Raw genomic sequence first — 19,555 nt, 5'->3', positions numbered from 1 at the left:
ATTATCCTATCATCCCTCTTTTTTTTTTCAAAATGATCCCTGAGCGTATAAAATTCCTCCCCCAACCCTCAATCGTATACTAATTATAATCAACCCCTAAATGATGTCCCTAAACCCAAGGGCAAACTTTACTGGGAGAGGGGACGTCGTCCTCTAGAATTACTTCCAGCTGTCATGGGGGCGACGTTCTTTCTGGGGGATCCTGTGAAAGTAAAATGATGGTTAAATTTCAAGATCAATGTCTTTTAAAATTGCAAATAGTCTCTGAGTATTTTGTGGAGGTCTGGCCAAAATGTTGTATAAGATGTGCACCATTTCAGCTAACCAAGTTGGAACTGTCTTGTGCAGCTGGTACCAAAAGCAGGTCTTGTAGTAGCGCTATCAGTATCATGACATCATATCAACCAGGTGGAGTTGTTGTTATGGGGCCCCATCTTCTTCCTGGAAACTTCAAATGTCACTTCAGGAAAAACTCATTGTTCATTATGAAAAACTTAAACATTAATCATATAGACATATAAAGACATATATATATATTCAATGAAAGACATGATAGATATATTCAATGAAAAGTATGATAGATATGAAGAAAAGCAAAGATGTTTTCTAAACTCATATTTCTTTCTGTCCCATATCATGGCTCTTGACATGAGACAGAAACTCCAGAAACTCTGGGTTTTTCTCTTACTAACAGGCTTGGAATTGGAGAGGGACTGAGCCAGAGTCCAACTTCAAAACCAGCTTTATTAATTTAGAAATATGGTTTAATATTACTTACACAACCCATTCAGTTGTCTTGATATTTCCTATTGTGCAGGTATTTTTCCATCTGTCAGTATCCAAACATCCAGGGTCCCTTGAATTTCTCAAAGATGAGTGTTTTCCTGTGGAGATAAGAGCAGAACCCTGCCCCCATTCTATATGTTTTTCTTACCACCTGTATGAATATCATCGTTGTGGATGAGTTGTCATTTCTCCTTTCCAAGAGGTTTCTCCTCTTCAAATCGAAACTTTATTAATTTTGATGGTATCCACAATTTTTCTTCTCCTGTGGAAACAAGAGCAAAACCCCTTCCCCAACATAGCACATCTCCTGGCTTCCATTGAGAGGTCAGCACATCTTTGAAATAAATCGGTTGATTTAGTTCAGCAGACTTTTCCATTATCCAATGTCTTTCTGTTGCTGTCGTTCCTTTCTCATTAGCGTTAAGAAAATTCAAGGTTAATAAAGCATTATGTAATCTATTTCTGGGGGTATTTTCAGTCCCTTTCTGTTTGTTCAGCATATCCTTTATAGTACGATTTGATTTTTCTATAACTGCCTGACCTGTAGGATTATTTGGTATACCTGTAATGTGTTTTATATTATAATAATCAAAAAAGCATCTCATTTTCTTAGATACATATGCTGGACCATTATCTGTCTTTATTTGCGCAGGTATACCCATGATGGCCATAACTTCCAATAAATGTGTGATTACTGAATCAGCCTTTTCTGAGCTCAGGGCAGTAGCCCATTGAAAACCTGAATACGTGTCTATGGTGTGGTGTACATATTTTAATTTACCAAATTCCATAAAGTGGAACACATCCATCTGCCAGATTTCATTTCTCTTAGTACCCTTTGGGTTACTCCCTGCAGGCAACGGTGTTTGATTATAGAAAGAACAAGTAGGACATCTCTTTATAATGTCCTTAGCTTGTTGCCAAGTAATGGAAAATTCTTTCTTTAGGCCTTTACTATTGACATGATGCTTCTTATGAAATTCTGAGGCCTGCAACACACTTCCAATCAATAATTGATCAATCTCAGCATTGCCTTGGGCTAGAGGATCAGGCAGACCTGTATGGGACCGGATGTGTGTTATGTACATCGGACAAAGCCTGTTCCTGATTATGTCTTGTACCTGGATAAACAATGAAGTCAACTCTGTGTCATCTGGTATAAATTCAGCGGTTTCAATATGCAAGATAACTCTTTCTGCATATTGTGAATCTGTAACTATATCAAGAGGTTCTTTAAAATCCCTTAGCACCATAAGAATGGCATATAATTCTGCCTTCTGGACAGAATTATAAGGGCTTTGTTCCACCTTACTCAATTCATCTGACTTGTAACCTGCTTTCCCTGATTTATTTGCATCAGTATAGAACGTATGGGCTCCAGTTATTGGAGCATCACGTACAATTCTAGGAAGAATCCAAGAAGTTCTTTTTATGAGATTAAGTCTATCACTTTTGGGATAGTTGCTATTAATTTCTCCCAAAAAGTTAGCACAAGCTCTTTGCCACGGTTCATTGTCTTCCCATAACTTTTTTATTTCTTCAGTAGTAAAAGGCACTATAATTTCTGCTGGGTCTATACCTGCTAGTTGACGAAGTCTCAGCTTACCTTTTATAATTAATTCAGAGACTTTTTCCACATAAGTTTTTAATTTTTTACTTGGTTTATTAGGTATAAATATCCACTATAAAATAATATCTTCCCTCTGCATTAGAATCCCTGTAGGAGAAATTCTGGAAGGCAATATGACTAGGATGCAGCTAAGATTTGGGTTCACCCTATCCACATGCGCCTCCTGTAATTTTTCCTCAATCATTGTCAGTTCCTTTTCTGCTTCAGCTGTCAGTTCTCTTGGACTATTCAAATCTTTATCACCATCTAAGGTTTTGTTTAAATGAACTATTAGATCAGGTGTTATCCCAACAGCTGGTTGTAGACTGGAAATGTCTCCTAACAATCTTTGGAAGTCATTAAGAGTCTTTAACCAGTCTCTCCTAATTTGTGCCTTTTGCATTTTAATTTTCTCTAACCCTATTCTGTAACCTAGGTAATTAATAGAATTTCCTCTTTGAATCTTTTCAGGGACAATTTGTAATCCCCACCTAGGCAAGACTTTCTTTACTTCTTCAAACATCCTTTCTAAAGTATCTTTATTTGAATCAGATAACAAGATGTCATCCATGTAATGATAAATGATGGACTTGGGGAATTGTTTACGAATTATTTCCAATGGCTTACTTACAAAATATTGGCACAGTGTAGGACTATTGAGCATACGCTGTGGGAGGATAGTCCATTGATATCTCCTATTAGGCTGAGAATTATTATAAGTAGGCACTGTGAAGGCAAATTTTTCTCTATCCTTTTCTTGTAACGGCATAGTGAAAAAACAATCTTTCAAATCAATAACTATAAGAGGCCATCCTTTTGGTAACAGAGAAGGCAAAGGAATTCCAGATTGTAGTGGGCCCATAGGTTGAATTACTTTGTTGACAGCTCTTAGATCTATCACCATTCTCCATTTACCAGATTTCTTTTTTACAACAAACACAGGAGAATTCCAAGGGCTGGTTGATTCTTCAATATGGTGAGCATCTAGTTGCTCTTGCACCAGCTGTTCCAATGCCTGTAGTTTATCTTCAGCTAGAGGCCATTGTTTGGTCCATATTGGCTTCTCAGTTAGCCATTTTAAAGGTAGGGCTGTTGGAACCTCTAAAGGTTTGGTATTTGCTGTATGTTCTTGTACAGCCTGAATGGCTGGTGACCTTTTTCCATAATACCTCATCATATCCTTCCCAGAATTATGAGTTCCTGGAAATACAGGAATGTTAATCTGGGTATTCCATTGCTGTAGCAGGTCACGGCCCATAAATTTATGGCAATATTGGCTATATATGGCCTTAGTCTTCCTATTTGCCCTTCGGGCCCTATGCATTCAACCCATCTTGTGCTTTGTTTTACACGAGATAGGGTTCCAATTCCCAGGAACTGAACATCTACCTCTTGAAGAGGCCAATTCGGATGCCAAGATTCTGGGGTAATGATACTTACATCCGCACCTGTGTCTAATAAGCCTTCAATAAAAGTGCCATTTATACAGACTCTTAGCTTTGGTCTTTGATCATTAATAGAAGTCTGCCAAAATATACGTTTACTCTGTCCTATTGGGTTTTTTGACTCATCCTCCACACGTAATTCTTCATTTAGACCAGTATTACTTTTTACAGCAGAAATTGGAGCTTTTAATTTTCTTGGTGAGGCACGTTCTCCACTGTGACTGGGAATGACTGGGCCACTGTTGGCTTGGGGGCCTGCGAGAGGCCCCCCAAGGAGTTTCCCGATGATATCGGATTGCCCCGTCTGTCTGTTGTTGACCTACATTCGTTGGACCAATGCCTGCCTTTACTGCATCTCCTACATATACCTGAAGGCCGAGGTCTCCTATTTTTGTCATTCCCAGAAGAGATATTATTCCTAGAAATTCTTTGCCTGCAATCCCTTTGCAAATGTCCTAATTTACCACAATTAAAACACCTGGCAGTTTGATGTCTCCTCATTGCTTTGGAAATCGCTTCTCCTACCCAAGATTCATCATTATAGCTAAACGTCTCAACATTCATCGTATGCTGAATCCATTCATCCATAGGTGCTGATCTAGACTTTAAAGGCCCAATTACCTTTTTGCATTCTATGTTTGCATTCTCAAAAGCTAGAGATTCAAGAAGTATTTGTCTAGCTTCTGGGTCTGTTACCCCTATGTCCAGAGCCTTAATTAATCTTTGCAAAAAGTCAATAAAGGGTTCTCTCTGTCCCTGCCTAATTCTGGTATATGATTCAACCCTTTTTGCTGGATCTTGTATCCTATTCCAAGCATTTAAAGCTGCTTGGTGACATAGACACAGTACTTCATCGTCATAAAGAGCTTGGACCTGTGGATCAGCATATTCTCCTGCACCAAGAATTTGATCTTGGGAAACCTCAATACCTTTTGCTCTTCCTTGCTGTTCCATATGTTTGGATTCTTCTCTGAAATAAATTCCAAACATCAAGGAAGGTCCATTATCTAAAACTGCAGACACTAACTGATGGAAATCATGGGGAGTAGCTCTAGCATTAGAAGCCCAAGTCCTTATCATTTCCTTTACATATGCATTGTGCAAGCCAAAATTAACAACACCTTGCTTAATTTCTTTCAGATCATTCATTGCTATTGGCGTCCATCTAGCTTCTCTGACTCCCTTTGAGCCTTTAGAAGTTGATGCTTTTTCAGAATTAAGTATAGGGTATGTCGCTAGAACCCTGGGTAAGCCAGTTCTAATAGCTGGTGGAGGCCTTGTATCCTGTCCCTGTGCCTCCTTACTCTGTTCACCAGCTGCAATAATTTCCCCAATCTTTTCAAATCTTTTTATCATTGTCTCTCTTAAATCCTGAATCTCCTGACCTGTATATATTTCCAGTGATTTCACTGAGGTATCAATTTTTTGGTCCCCATTCTGCACCTGTGATTCCAAAGCTTTAATTTTTTCCTTCAAAGATAACATGTCCTCCTTAAACTTTTCTTGTATATCATGTAGATTCCCATCTTGGAGGTACATTCTGTCTGTTACCTTATCAAAACTTTGTGATAAAGTCTGAAGGTCAAATTCAACAGCCTGAACCCTTTCAGGTAACTTTCTAATACCCTTGGATATGGAATCAATTTTGTCTGTCATAGTATCCACTTGTTCAGATAACCTCTGATTTTCAATAATTTTAATCCTGTCCATTAGTTGTTCATTATTAGTTCGTAAAGATTCTATCATTCTTAGGAGTGCCATATTCTTCTGTTCATTATTAGTACGTAAAGATTCAATCGTTCTTAGGAGTGCCATATTCTTCTGTTCATTATTAGTACGTAAAGATTCAATCGTTCTTAGGAGTGCCATATTCTTCCTTAATGATAGAATATGGAAAAGAAAACTGAGGCCTAGTAACAAGCAAATTAAGGTATCCCCATAATCATATAAACCTTGTATGTTGTAATTCATTGTATTAGTAAATATAAGTTTACTAATCCATTGTATTAGTGAAAACAAAGCAGTAAAATTTGCGTTAGAAACGAAAACTGCCATATTACCTATTATCCAGCAGGTGGCGCTGTTGCAGAGTCGCGGTGAAAACATGGTCCTGTTTCAGTGCCTTAGTAGATGTTAAAAACTGGAAAATGCAAGTTTCTCAACAAAGTAAATGTAATTAAATCAATTCCTGAGACGGAACCATAAACCCAGAATCCAGGGGTCGAGAAGAGCAATCTGGAAGCCACTTATGCCTCCACGTGACAGAGTCACCCTGAGGGGTTACAGCTTTCAGCAACCGCGTGCTCTGGTTCCTGCCACTTAAGAGCTGTACTTGCAAGGGAGATTTAAAAATGACTCAGAAAAGAGCAAACCACGTGGGCAGAGACTCCGTGGGCCTGTGGAGTTTAAATCCACGTGGGGAGTCCAAGGCCGCCGCTGCAAGGCACAGGTGGCGGCTGAGGAAGGAAGGGCTCCCGCCTAGCCAAACTCGCAGCTGCCAAGCTGGACTTGCGGCTGCCAAGCCGAACTTGTGGCCACCAAGCCGAACTCGCGGCTGCGAGCGGGGAAAGGAGAGGTTCTGAAACCAAACGTTGGGTGCCAAAATGAAGGCGTAAGTCACAAACAATGCCACACCAATTCGGGGTTATGATTATTAGGGTGGTATTTATTTAAAGGGGAAAAACTTACAGATCACTGTCCCAGGCAACAGCCCTCTACGCAACCAGGAAAGGAGTCTAGTCGCTGGTGGAGCAGGAAGTGAAGAGAGAGAGGAGAGGGAAGTGGCCGCTTTTTTAAAGGGAGAGAAACCACGCCCCAATGGGCTGGTACCTCAGCGGTGATAGGCTGGAGGAGTGGGAGGACCTCCCGCAACACCATGCCTACTGTTACAAGCAATAATGTTCAGAAAGATAAGTTATGTGTGTTTTGGCAAACTTCTATAAATGATCAAAGACCTAAACTGAGAGTGTGTGTAAATGGCATTTTTATTACTGGCCTGCTGGACACAGGTGCTGATGTAAGTATCATTACCCCAGAATCTTGGCATCCGTATTGGCCTCTTCAGAATGTAAATGTTCAGCTCCTGGGAATTGGAACCCTATCTCGAGTAAGGCAGAGCACGAGATGGGTTGATGGTATAGGGCCAGAGGTACAAATAGGAAAATTAAAGCCATATGTAGCCAATATCACAATGAATTTATGGGGTCGTGACCTATTACAACAATGGAATACCGAAATTAACATTCCTGCTACTTCTAGAGCCTATATTTCTGAGAATAATATTAAAAGATATTACAAACGGAGAAAACCGGCCATTCGGGCTATACAAGAACAAGCAATTGATGTCCCTTCAGAGATACCAACAGCCTTGCCTCTAAAATGGTTGACTGAGAAACCAATATGGACAAAGCAATGGCCTTTAGCTGAGGAAAAGTTACAGGCTTTAGAACAGCTGGTACAAGAACAATTAGATGCCGGACATATAGAAGAATCTACCAGCCCTTGGAATTCTCCTGTATTTGTGGTTAAGAAAAAATCAGGTAAATGGAGAATGGTGACAGATCTCAGGGCCATCAACAAGGTTATTCAACCTATGGGCCCTCTGCAATCTGGAATTCCTTTGCCCTCTTTATTACCAAAAGGATGGCCTCTCATAGTTATTGATTTAAAGGATTGTTTTTTCACTATACCTTTGCAAAAAGAAGATAGAGAAAAATTTGCCTTCACAGTGCCTACTTATAACAATTCTCAACCTTCGAGGAGGTACCACTGGACCGTTCTCCCCCAGGGTATGTTAAATAGCCCCTCCCTGTGCCAATATTTTGTGAACCAACCATTGCAAATAATACACAAGAAATTTCCCAAATCTATAGTATACCATTACATGGACGACATCTTGTTATCCGATTCAAACATGGATACCTTGAACAGACTGTTTGAAGAAATAAAGAGACTTTTACCTAAATGGGGATTGCAAATTGCTCCTGAAAAGCTTCAGAAGGGAGATTCTGTTAATTATTTAGGTTATAAAATAGGTTTGCAAAAAATTAAGACACAAAAAGCACAAATTAGGAGAGATCGCCTACGGACTCTTAATGACTTCCAAAGACTGTTAGGAGACATTTCCAGTCTACGACCAGCTATTGGAATAACACCTGATCTAATAATTCATTTGAACAAAACCTTGGATGGTGATAAAGATTTAAACAGTCCCAGAGAATTAACAGCTGAAGCAGAAAAGGAACTGACAATGATTGAGGAAAAATTACAACAGGCACATGTGGACAGGGTGAATCCAGAGCTCGATTGTATTCTCGTCATACTACCATCAAAAATTTCTCCTACAGGAATTTTAATGCAGAGAGATGATATTATTTTGGAATGGATCTTTTTACCACATAAACCAAGTAAGAAACTGAAAACTTCTGTGGAAAAAGTCTCTGAGTTAATTATAAAAGGCAAGCTGAGACTTTGTCAACTAGCAGGCATAGACCCCGCAGAAATTATAGTGCCTTTCACTGCTGATGAACTAAAGAAATTATGGGAAGATAATGAACCATGGCAAAGAGCTTGTGCTAATTTTTTGGGAGACATTAATAACAACTATCCAAAAAGCAAGCGGCTTAACTTCATAAAGAGAACTTCTTGGATTCTTCCTCGAATCGTCCATGATGCTCCAATAACTGGAGCCCGTACATTCTATACTGATGCCAATAAATCAGGGAAGGCAGGTTACAAATCAGAAGACTTGGATAAGGTGGAACAAAGTCCGTATAATTCTGTCCAGAAGGCGGAATTATATGCCATTCTTATGGTGCTAAGGGATTTTAAAGAACCTATTAATATAGTTACAGATTCACAATACGCAGAAAGAGTTATTTTACATATTGAAACTGCTGAATTTATACCTGATGATACTGAACTAACCTCATTGTTCCTCCAGGTTCAAGATTTGATCAGGAACAGGCTTTGCCCTATGTACATAACACACATCCGATCCCATATGGGTCTGCCAGGTCCTCCAGCACAAGGTAATGCAGAAATTGATCAATTATTGATTGGTAGTGTGCTAGAAGCCTCTGAATTTCATAAAAAACATCATGTTAATAGCAAAGGTTTGAATTCTACTGAACTAAATCAACCAGTTTATTTCAAGGATGTGCTGACCTCACAATGGAAGCCAGGATATGTGCTACGTTGGGGAAGGGGTTTTGCTCTTATCTCCACAGGTGAGGAAAAATTGTGGATACCATCAAAATTAATAAAGGTTCGGTTTGAAGAAGAGAAGCCACTTGGAAAAGATAAATAACAATTCTTTCATAAGGATGGCGAACATACTGATGGTAAGAAATACAGATAGGTTGGAGGCAGGGTTCTTTTCTTATCTCCACAGGAAAATACTCATCTTCAAAGAAATTGAGGGACCCTGAATATTTAATTACTGATGGGTGGACACATTTTGTAAGTATTAATTTTTATTTATATGTCTTATTAAACATTTCTTTATAAATATATAGAGCTGGTTTTGAAGTTGGACTCTGGCTCAGTCCCTCTCCAATTCCAAGCCTGTTAGTAAGAGAAAAACCCAGAGTTTCTGGAGTTTCTGTCTCATGTCAAGAGCCATGATATGGGACAGAAAGAAATATGAGTTTAGAAAACATCTTTGCTTTTCTTCATATCTATCATACTTCTCATTGAATATATCTATCATGCCTTTCATTGAATATATATATGTATGTCTATATATGTCTATATGATTAATGTTTAAGTTTTTCACAATGAACAATGAGTTTTTCCTGAAGTGACATTTGAAGTTTCCAGGAAGAAGATGGGGCCCCACAACAACAACTCTACCTGGTTGATATGACGTCATGATACTGATAGCGCTACTACAAGACCTGTTTTGGATACCAGCTGCACAAGACGATCCCAACTTGGTTAGCTGAAATGGTGCACATCTTGTACAACATTCTGGCCAGACCTCCACAAAATACTCAGAGACTATTTGCAATTTTAAAAGACATTGATCTTGAAATTTAACCATCATTTTACTTTCACAGGATCCCCCAGAAAGAACGTCGCCCCCATGACAGCTGGAAGTAATTCTAGAGGACGACGTCCCCTCTCCCAGTAAAGTTTGCCCTTGGGTTTAGGGACATCATTTAGGGGTTGATTATAATTAGTATACGATTGAGGGTTGGGGGAGGAATTTTATACGCTCAGGGATCATTTTGAAAAAAAAAAGAGGGATGATAGGATAATAGATTTGTAATTGTGAGTTACTGCTTTTAGACAAATACATTGGTATAGATTCTTGTATATTGATACAAAGTTAAATTATATTGACTATTGTACACATGCATGTTTCTACCTCTGTTTAAAACATTTTTTATGTATTGACATATATTGTATTGATATATATATCGTATATATTTACCATATTGCAGTGTACATTTCTACCTCTGATTAAGATACTTATATAATGATTGTGTATTGATATATATTTGCCATATTGCAATGTATATTTGTACAGTGTTTATATTTGGAGGTCATTATCCTCATTTGTTACACAGTTGTTTATTGTCTTAGTCTTTAAGTTAGATAGATATTGAGAATTATATAGATAAATTGTCATCTAAGTTTGTCATTTATAATTAGACTAATCAGGTTCTTTAGATATATGGAGATTATACTCAGTATAGATAGATAATCTTCAACCTCTTCAAAGAGCTGTAGAAAATGGCCCTTAATCTAACTCAGAGTTTCGTGATAGTGAGACACAATTGCTCCTGGCAACACCGCTCTATTCCCGAGAAAATGTTGAGCACCAAAGACACTCCATCTGGAGCCTTTCTATTTGGCAGAACTGGCCTTTGGACAAAGAAATGCCCATACCTCAACCACTGACACAGATACAGAGCGTGCATCAATGGATAAAACAGGACTGTCATATCCTGCCAAGACAGGGTAAGATAGTTTTGAAAAGTTCCTTGCCTTTAATAATGGTATGTCAGTTATGTTAGGCCTTAGCCAAAATTGGTTGACTCAACATTGCAAACGAGACTTTGGGTGATTGCCCAGGTAGTCAATTGTCTCTGTCAATTGTTGCACATTTTGGATATATCTCGTTTGTTGAGTAGTGTTTATTCCCTTCTCAGATCTTTGACTGAGTTGAAGATTATATAATTGTAGTTACTCTTTACATTATTTGGACTCCTTGAGATAGAATGTTTAGCAAAGCTTTTGTTCTCAATATTGTTTGTTATATTTATTATTTGTTGTTATTGTATGTAGTTGTATTTGGTTTAGTTCTGTCTTATTTAGACAAAAAGGGGAGATGTAGGGATAAGTCCCGCCCCTTAGGGGGCGTGTTCGCCTCGGGCTAATGTCTGCCTATAAATTTGGCGAGCATGCTCCGAGCTGTCTCTTCTGCTTTCCTGGTCTCCGCGGGAACGGTGGTTCTGTAAGTCTATTTCTACATTAAAACTATATATATTTTTACAATCTGTCTGCATTCGTTTATGCCGCTACAGTGGGGCTGAACACAGATTTTAAAAGACACCTAAGGTTTCTCCCGAAAGATATGCTGATGCATTTATAGTCACTTCCTTGCATGAAATGAAAATTTTGTTGCTGATTTTAGGATTCTCCATGACACTAACACTAATTGTGAGTGTTGATTTACCACTGTTAGATTTTACATATGGCTAGTTCTTTTGTTTTTTTTTTTAATTGGGAAGTAATGCATTCTGGTTTTTAAACATGTTTGTCTTTCTCTACACTCCTTCTGGAATTCCCCTAATGTAAACATTTTGGCTTTCTTGTACCATGTAAGCCCATTAATATATCTCTGTTTTCTTTATTCTTTTCATTTGCTTCACTGATTCAATGGTTTCCAAGAATCTGTGCTTAAGGTCATTGATTCGTCTTTCTGCTTAGTAGAATCTATCATAAGCACCATACTGACCATTTCAATTGGATTATTGTGTTGTTCCTCAACTTTAAGATTGTTGTATTCTAATAATTTATATGATTGTACCATTTTATTCATGTATCATTTTTATAACTTTTGTCTGTGTAGCAACCTCATTTATTATCTGCCTTTGTTTGAATCTGTTGTTGAATAAATCATATATCACTATTTTTAAAGAAAATTTGAAGAGTTGCTTTCCTATTATTTATTTATTTGTTTGGGCCATATTTCCTTGTTCCTTTGTATATCTTGCATGTTGTTGTTGAGGTTAAAAATGTGAATTCTCACAAGTTTTACATGTTGGCTTCATATAGGGGAAGGTTTTAAAATTTATCTTATCTAAGGATGTGTATATGTCCTTTTCTAATCAAGGAGGCTTCCCTCTCTTCTCAAGAGCCCCTTTGTCTTTTGTTTTACTCATTGTCTGTCCCAGGTACTGCATTTTCTCTGATGCTTTATAAAATGCCTTAGAAGTTTTGTCTGTGGGCCTGGTACTGTCATTTTAAGTATATTGTCATTACTTTTAGTTCTTTAAGTCATGCAACACATCAACTAGCTCTTTAGGGACACAATGAAAGGATAAAGACAATTTAGACAAGTATTTTGCCTTAATTATTTATTCCAAAGACAGAACCTAGGAGTTAGAAACTTTCTCCCTATTTTGTCATCTGGTTTTGGGAATGTAATCTTTACTGGTGGGCAAATGTAACAAACTTTCTTATTCACTGTGATACTGCTATTGGGTTTGTACTTCCCTGAAATGTTGATCTTTTTAAACCAGTTCATGGAGTTCTCACAAGGAAATTTGTATCTCTGAGGAGGACTGAAGTCTAGAGCTTTCTGTCATTTTGCTGCTAATACTATGGGCAAAAGTTTGAATCATTAAACAGAGTTAATTAGCTTAAAACAGTCACACAAATTCCAAAGAAAACACATTGTGAAGGGAAATAAATTCGATAAGAAAATTAAGAACATATCGGGAACATCAGTTGAGCGTTGACATGGATTTTTTTTTTTTTTTTAGCACATTGTGACATTTTGCTGCTGGGAGAAAAACCAAGGTATTTTTAAAATTTCTGAGTAAAGGGACAGGACCTGCATGGAGAGATTTGTTGAAATATATGTGCTGTACACATGAAAGTCTTTAGGTAAACCTTGGTTGAGAACACGGTGGTTTTATGGGTTGTGTAATGTGGTAGTCAGGAAAGGCGTACAATGATAATCCTGAGGCACTTACAGATCATGGGTACTCATGATCATGCAAAGTTCTTTAGGTGATACAAAAGTAAACTTCATCCCATGTCTTAAGTCTTTCCGAATGTTTATCTCCTCCTCCTAGAGGTGTCTAACCAGGAGGTGCATACCTAACTTTGTTCCTGAGCCTAGAACTTCAGGTCTCACAGCTCACTGAACATGAAGGTGCAAGGGAGTCTCTTTCCTTCGTTAGCCCTTATGAGCAAAGAAGATTACTTCAGAAATATTGTGGAACTCATCATGTGCTGCATGTACCATGGGAAGCACTGTTTCACAACTAACACGTTTATTGGACTAGGCATACTAAATTGTCCCAAAATGTACAATTTCACCAAAGGAGCCAATGAAATTTATTAAATTGGTTATAGAGGGTCTCAAATTCTCAAATGATTGTCAGAAAGAATTCTTCTTCTTTTTTTAAGTTTTACTTTTTTTTTTCTAGACAGTTTCTCTGTTTAACAATTCTGGTTGTGCAGAAACCTGTTTTGTAGACCAGAGAGATCCACTTGCCTCTGCCTCTTGAGTTTTGGGATTAAAGGCATGTGTCACCATGTCTGGCACAATTCTTAAAAATTTTATTTAGGAGATTATAACATAATCGTAACATTTATCCCTTCCCTTTCCTCCCTTCAAACCTTCCCACATATCCCTCCTTGATCATCTTCAATTTCATGGCCTCTTTTTTTCATTAATTGTGATTGTATGCATACATGTATTTGTATATACTAAGTGTATGTGTGTTTGCCTCAATTTGTTTGTGTACCACATATGTACAGTGACCATGGAGGCCAGAGAGCATCAGTTCCCCTGGAACTGGAGTTATAGAAAGTGGTGAGCCGCAGTGTGGGTGCTGGGAAGTGACGTCAGATCATCAGGAAGAACAGTAGTAAGTGCATTTAACTGTTGAGCCATCTCTCTAGCCCTCAAACACCTTCTTTTTCCATGTATAGTGACCAAGTATGTCTTCTACCATATCCATTTGTGTGTACCAACTATCTTTGTATCAAGAAAAGCAACCAAAATTTTGATACTCAAGACAGACTGTGTGACAAGACTGTATGTATCTGTAATAATAGTAACATGTTACTATTTACATATACTGTAACTTATCCATGAGAAATACCCTAATAAGTAGCAAACACAATTTTTGAAAGTGCCCAAGAGCTCAGAATGAAAAGAACTTAAATCAAATATATTCTAGAGGAAGGTGATTCCTACTCCTCAGGAGAGATCAGAATCACAGAAGACATCGAAGAAATTTGATTATGGGTTGGCTGTGGTTTATTAAAGTGTCAGTGCAAGCTCTTATAGTAGAAAAGAAACCAGGGCACTTACACAACTGTAAGCCAGGAGCAATGCTCTGAGAAGCTGTTTGGGTGTCTGTAGAAAGAACCAACATCGTGAAAATCATATCCTGTTTCCAGTTTGTTTTCAGGAAGTTTGGTTGACATGGAGAATTGTGATGGAAAAACATGTTTTGAGACCTGGATAGTAATGTATTTAGACCCCTCACTTCTCATAGAAGATTAAGTGGACAGCAGTGAAGATTCTCTGAAGACACCTTATGTTCATGCCTCTCATTTACTGTGAATAGAACCTAGTGAGTCACTTCCAATCGTGATTGGCTTAAGAAGTAAGGGAAAACCATTCCTGGAAATAGAATAAAACTAACTAGAAGACTGGAAAATAATGTTTTAGCCCTAGAGAAATTCCCAGGAATCCACAAGGATGACCTCCAACTAAGACCCTAAGCAATAGTGGAGAGGGTACCTGAAGTGGCCTTGCCCTGTAGTCAGATTGTTGGCTACCTTAAATGTTATCGTAGAACCTATATCCAGCAGCTGATGGAAGCAGATGGAGAGAACCACAGTGGAGCACTGGGCTGAGCTCCCAAAGTCCAGTTGAAGAGAGGGAGAAGTGAATATATGAGCAAAGAGGTCAAGACCATGATGGGGATACCCACAGAAACAGCTTTCCTGAACTAATGAAAGCCTTCCAACTCTGACCTGACAATGAGGGACCCAGCATAGGACCAAACTAAGCCCTCCACCGTCCCCCAACACCCCATTCCACTTCCATCCACTCCTCAAAGAGGGTAAGGCTTCCCATGGGGAGTCAACAAAGTCTAGCACATTGCTTTGAGGCAGGACCAAGGCCATTCCCACTATATCTAAGGTGAGCAAGGTATTTCTCCAAAGAGAATGGGTTCCAAAAATCCAGAACAAAGAGTAGGGATAAATCCTGATCTCACTGCCAGTGGCCCTAAAGTCTGCTCCAACTATACAACTGTCCCCCACATTCAATGGGCCTAGTTTGGTCATCTGCAGGTTTCCCCCACTATCATTCCAGAGTCAATGAGTTCTCATTAGCTCAGGTCAGCTGCTTCTGTGGGTATCACCATCATGGTCTTGACCTCTTTGCTCATATTATCACTCCTTCTCTTGGACTCTGGCTTCCAGTAGCTTGGCCCAGTGCTTTTCTCTAGATCTCTGTATCTGCTTCTATTAGTTGCTGAATGAAGGTTCTTTGATGACAATTAAGGTAGTCACCAATCTGATTACAGGGGAAGGCCAGCTTAGGCATCCTCTCCACTGTTGTTTAGACTATCAGCTGGGGTCATCCTTCTGGATTCCTGGGAATTTCCCTAGTGCCATGTTTCTCACTAGCCCTTTGGTGACTCTCTCAGTTTTATTGTAAAACTGTTTAGAGGAGCTAGGAAATGGAAACAGCCTATGTATCTGTTGATGAATGGGAAAGAACATACAATGGGAAATGGGAAATCTGGGACAAACACAGGATGGGCTGTTTATCACCATTCTGCTATTTAAGAGAGCATGTATGGAACTGGAAGTAGGAGAAACCAAACCAAATGACATTTATACATAGAAAGCGTCTGTGGCAACTGCTCACCCCCAAAAAGTAACAGTGTGGACAGAAAGTCAACAAAGAGAACTCTTAAACATTGTGATAACGATGCTGAGGTGTAGTTCTCCACAGTTGATGGTTTCTGACCATGGTGCAGTTGGGAAGGGCTCAGTTTTCTTTAACTGGCTCACCATGCTCCAGTGAGTATATGAGCAACACAAATTGGACATTATTCTTCTTCGTCTTCCTCTTTATCATACTCCTGTTTATCTTCCTCTTCCTTTCTTGGAGGGGGAAGGTCACAAGGAGGACTGGGAAGTGAGTGTGATTGGGGTGCATGATGTGAAGTCCCCAAATAACCTATGAAAATATAATGCTGGAAAAATTACTAGCATGAATAAGGGGAAAGAAAATGAAAATAAGACTTTTTCCTTAGAGACAAAAACCAAGAAATGGAAATAGTATATGGTGATTAGTATGATTTGCTTCTACTCTGATTTCCTGAGCAATGCAATGCATTGTCAGATGCCAAAACCCCGAGCTGAATTGAAAAATAATAGTCTTGTGGGGCATAGTGGGGGGCAGATCTCTGTGAGTTTGAGGTCAGCTTGGTCTACATACAGACTTCCAGGTCAACAAAGCATACACAGTGAAATACTATCTTGAAAAGTAAACTGAAAAAATAGATCTTAGTTTTACACAAATGTTCTATTAGCAAAAGTTGGAAGGTCTATGGGAAAGCCTTTCCTGAAATTTCCTAGCATGTTTCCCTTTTCTCTTGATTGTTAATAGTAATAAATCCCCGAAGCAGGGGATAATGTGTACCAACTGGCTAATTAGGAGCTGTGTGCGCGGAACCCCCAAGGTCACACAACTGAAGTAATTAGATAGTGCCTTCAGACTTGTAATTCGCCAGCTTCAGTCAATGTCTCTTACTTCTTTTGAACACCTTCTTTAACTTGAGCTTGTCTTGTTTTCCAGTCCTGAGCATTCAGCCTGTGGATTTGGTGAATACCATGCAGGAAGGAAGCAGTTGGTGATGCCCCTGCAGAGACTCATCCTAGTGCAGTAAGTGCGCATCGAGATGCTAGAAGGGTAGAGGCACTGTCAGGAACACTGTCTTTGTCATGAAGAAATGTGGCTTTTGGGATCGTGCAAATATTCTGCTCTGAGGACTGAGCTGACTTTGGGGACTGGTTGGGTTCCAGGAACTCTTAGAATCTGCTTTCCTCCCACACTGATTCCCAGTCGTGCTGGCATCTCCCACACATTACTAGGCAAGGCGTCTTATTTGGGCAGGAAAATTAGCATAGAGTTCTTTCAACTAGATGAAAAACCTCCTTCTGGGAGGCTTAAGACTCTATATTTCTCATTTGTGTATGTAGAATTTATCATCAGATAAAGGAGTGAATGCTATATAGAAAAATAGCAAAGGTAATCTTATAGAAAGGATATCTTCATAGGACTGACTGTATGGGATTTATACAAAATTCTAGAAAATAAAATATTTCATAAATACTTCTTAAAAGTTCATCATTATTTAATTATTTCAGGTATGTTGGTAATGCATTATGTGGTCAGGGCACTTTAGAGTTATATGCACATTTGTCAAAGTGGAAGTTCGGCAGAGTCAAAGTCAGGGACTGAAGTTGTTTGAAAACAATCTATGAATTTAAATAGGCCCTAATTGTCTTTGATTAATGAAAGAGAAAAATCAAAGAATTAAGCAACTCCATGAGTTAAATGGAACATAAAACATTCTCTGGGATTATGAACTTTCAGTGATATTTTGAATCTCAAAAATGTGACCTTTAGCCTTACAGAAATTTTATAAATAGTCCATATCAAAATCTTTAGTCTTACAGACTATCATATCAAGACAATTCATACATCATCTTAGTATAACATAGATATTTTAGGTAGTATCTTGATTTCTTTTAGTTATAATTGTATTTTCTCAGCATGGGAAGGATTTTTTAAATTATATTTTTATTATTTTGTATTTTGTATATTTTGTATATTTTGTAATATATTGTGATCAGGGACGGTATATTTAATGATTTTGGTCTTGCAATCTCTTCCTAAGAATATCTCTAATGTAAATGAGTGTAGAAAGGGATGAGTAAGTAACACAAGCCAATGGGAAATAAGTTGTATTTGTGCCTTTGTGCTATATAAAAAGGAATAAAAGTAGGAGGAGACTTGTTGATAAAAAAGATGTCATCATGGGTGAGAAATGGATTGATGGGGTAATGGGATAATATAATCATAATATATTTTATACATGTATGAAATTGTCAACAAAAATAAGTTAAAAAAGAATAGTGAGATTGTAGCAAATCGGAAACATTGCCAAAGATGTACAGTCACCTGATAATTTTGCAAGACAGAATCAGATGCTTTAGTCCAAGATACAGACACAGTGTTGATTGATGATAAGCTCCTGTCACTTTTACTAACTATCTTTTCATTTCTAAAAGCTGTCCAAACAATATAGAACGACAAAACCTGACACGTGTCTCCGAATTCCATCTTATGAGATTCTCTGATGATCCGGGACTGCAACCCATCCTCTTTGGACTGTTCCTCTCCATGTACTTGGTCACGGTGCTTGGGAACCTGCTCATCATCCTGGCTGTCAGCTCTGACTCCCACCTCCACACCCCCATGTACTTCTTCCTCTGCAACCTGTCTTTGGCTGACATCTGTTTCATCTCTACCACAGTTCCAAAGATGATTGTGGACATCCAAACTCACAGTAAAGAGATCATCTATGTGGGTTGCCTTACACAGATGTCATTTTTGATCCTTTTTGGATGTATGGATGGCATGCTTCTGACTGTGATGGCCTATGATAGGTTTGTGGCCGTCTGTCATCCTCTGCATTACTCACTCATCATGAATCCTCGCCTCTGTGGCCTTTTAGTTTTCCTGTCTTTTTTGGTTAGTCTTATGGATTCTCAGGCACACAACTTCATTGCCTTACAAATCATCCACTTCAAAGATGTAGCAATTTCCAATTTCTTCTGTGACCCTGCACAACTCCTTAATCTTGCCTGCTTTGACACATTCATTAATAACATAGTCATGTATTTTGTTGGTGTCATCTCTGGTTCACTTCCTTTCTCTGGAATTTGCTTCTCTTACTACAAAATCATCTTCTCCATTCTGAGAATCCCGTCATTGGGTGGGAGGTGGAAAGCCTTCTCCACCTGTGGCTCTCACCTGGTAGCTGTTTGCTTATTTTATGGAACAGCCATTGGAGTATACCTTGGATCAGCTGTATCACATTCTTCCGGCAATACTGCAGTGGCCTCACTGATGTACAATGTGGTCACACCTATGCTAAATCCCTTCGTCTACAGCCTGAGGAACAAGGACATGAAAAGAGCAGTGAGGAGACTACACATCAGAACACTGTAGTTTCAGGGCCCATGGCACCCATTTAGAGTGTGGGCTGCTAAGCACAGCAGAGCAAAACCTCTAGACCATGCATCCTGATTCTGCAGCTACATTGATTTTAGATTTTGATGATGTAATCCCCATTTACATTTCATAATAGAATAGTAGTTGGCAAAGTTGTGGAGCAAGAGGAAGGAAAGTTTAAAAGTATATACAATTTTT

At 38.6% G+C, this 19,555-nt stretch overlaps 1 protein-coding gene across 1 annotated transcript; it reads left to right on the top strand.

The window, feature by feature from the left end:
• Window positions 1–18,388: 18,388 nt before the first annotated feature.
• On the top strand, window positions 18,389–19,354 carry LOC121451844 (putative gustatory receptor clone PTE01). The gene has a single exon (XM_041657619.1). The coding sequence runs from the start codon at window positions 18,467–18,469 to the stop codon at window positions 19,352–19,354; it is 888 nt and encodes a 295-aa protein (XP_041513553.1). The 5' UTR covers window positions 18,389–18,466.
• The last annotated feature ends 201 nt before the right edge of the window (window positions 19,355–19,555 follow it).

The sequence above is a fragment of the Microtus oregoni genome, unplaced genomic scaffold (assembly GCF_018167655.1).
Source record: "Microtus oregoni isolate MIOR12 unplaced genomic scaffold, Mior012 000008F_ref0000371, whole genome shotgun sequence".
In the NCBI taxonomy this organism is placed as follows: Eukaryota; Metazoa; Chordata; class Mammalia; order Rodentia; family Cricetidae; genus Microtus; species Microtus oregoni.
Note: the sequence above shows the minus strand (reverse complement) of the source record. Positions and strands in the feature narration are given on the sequence as shown.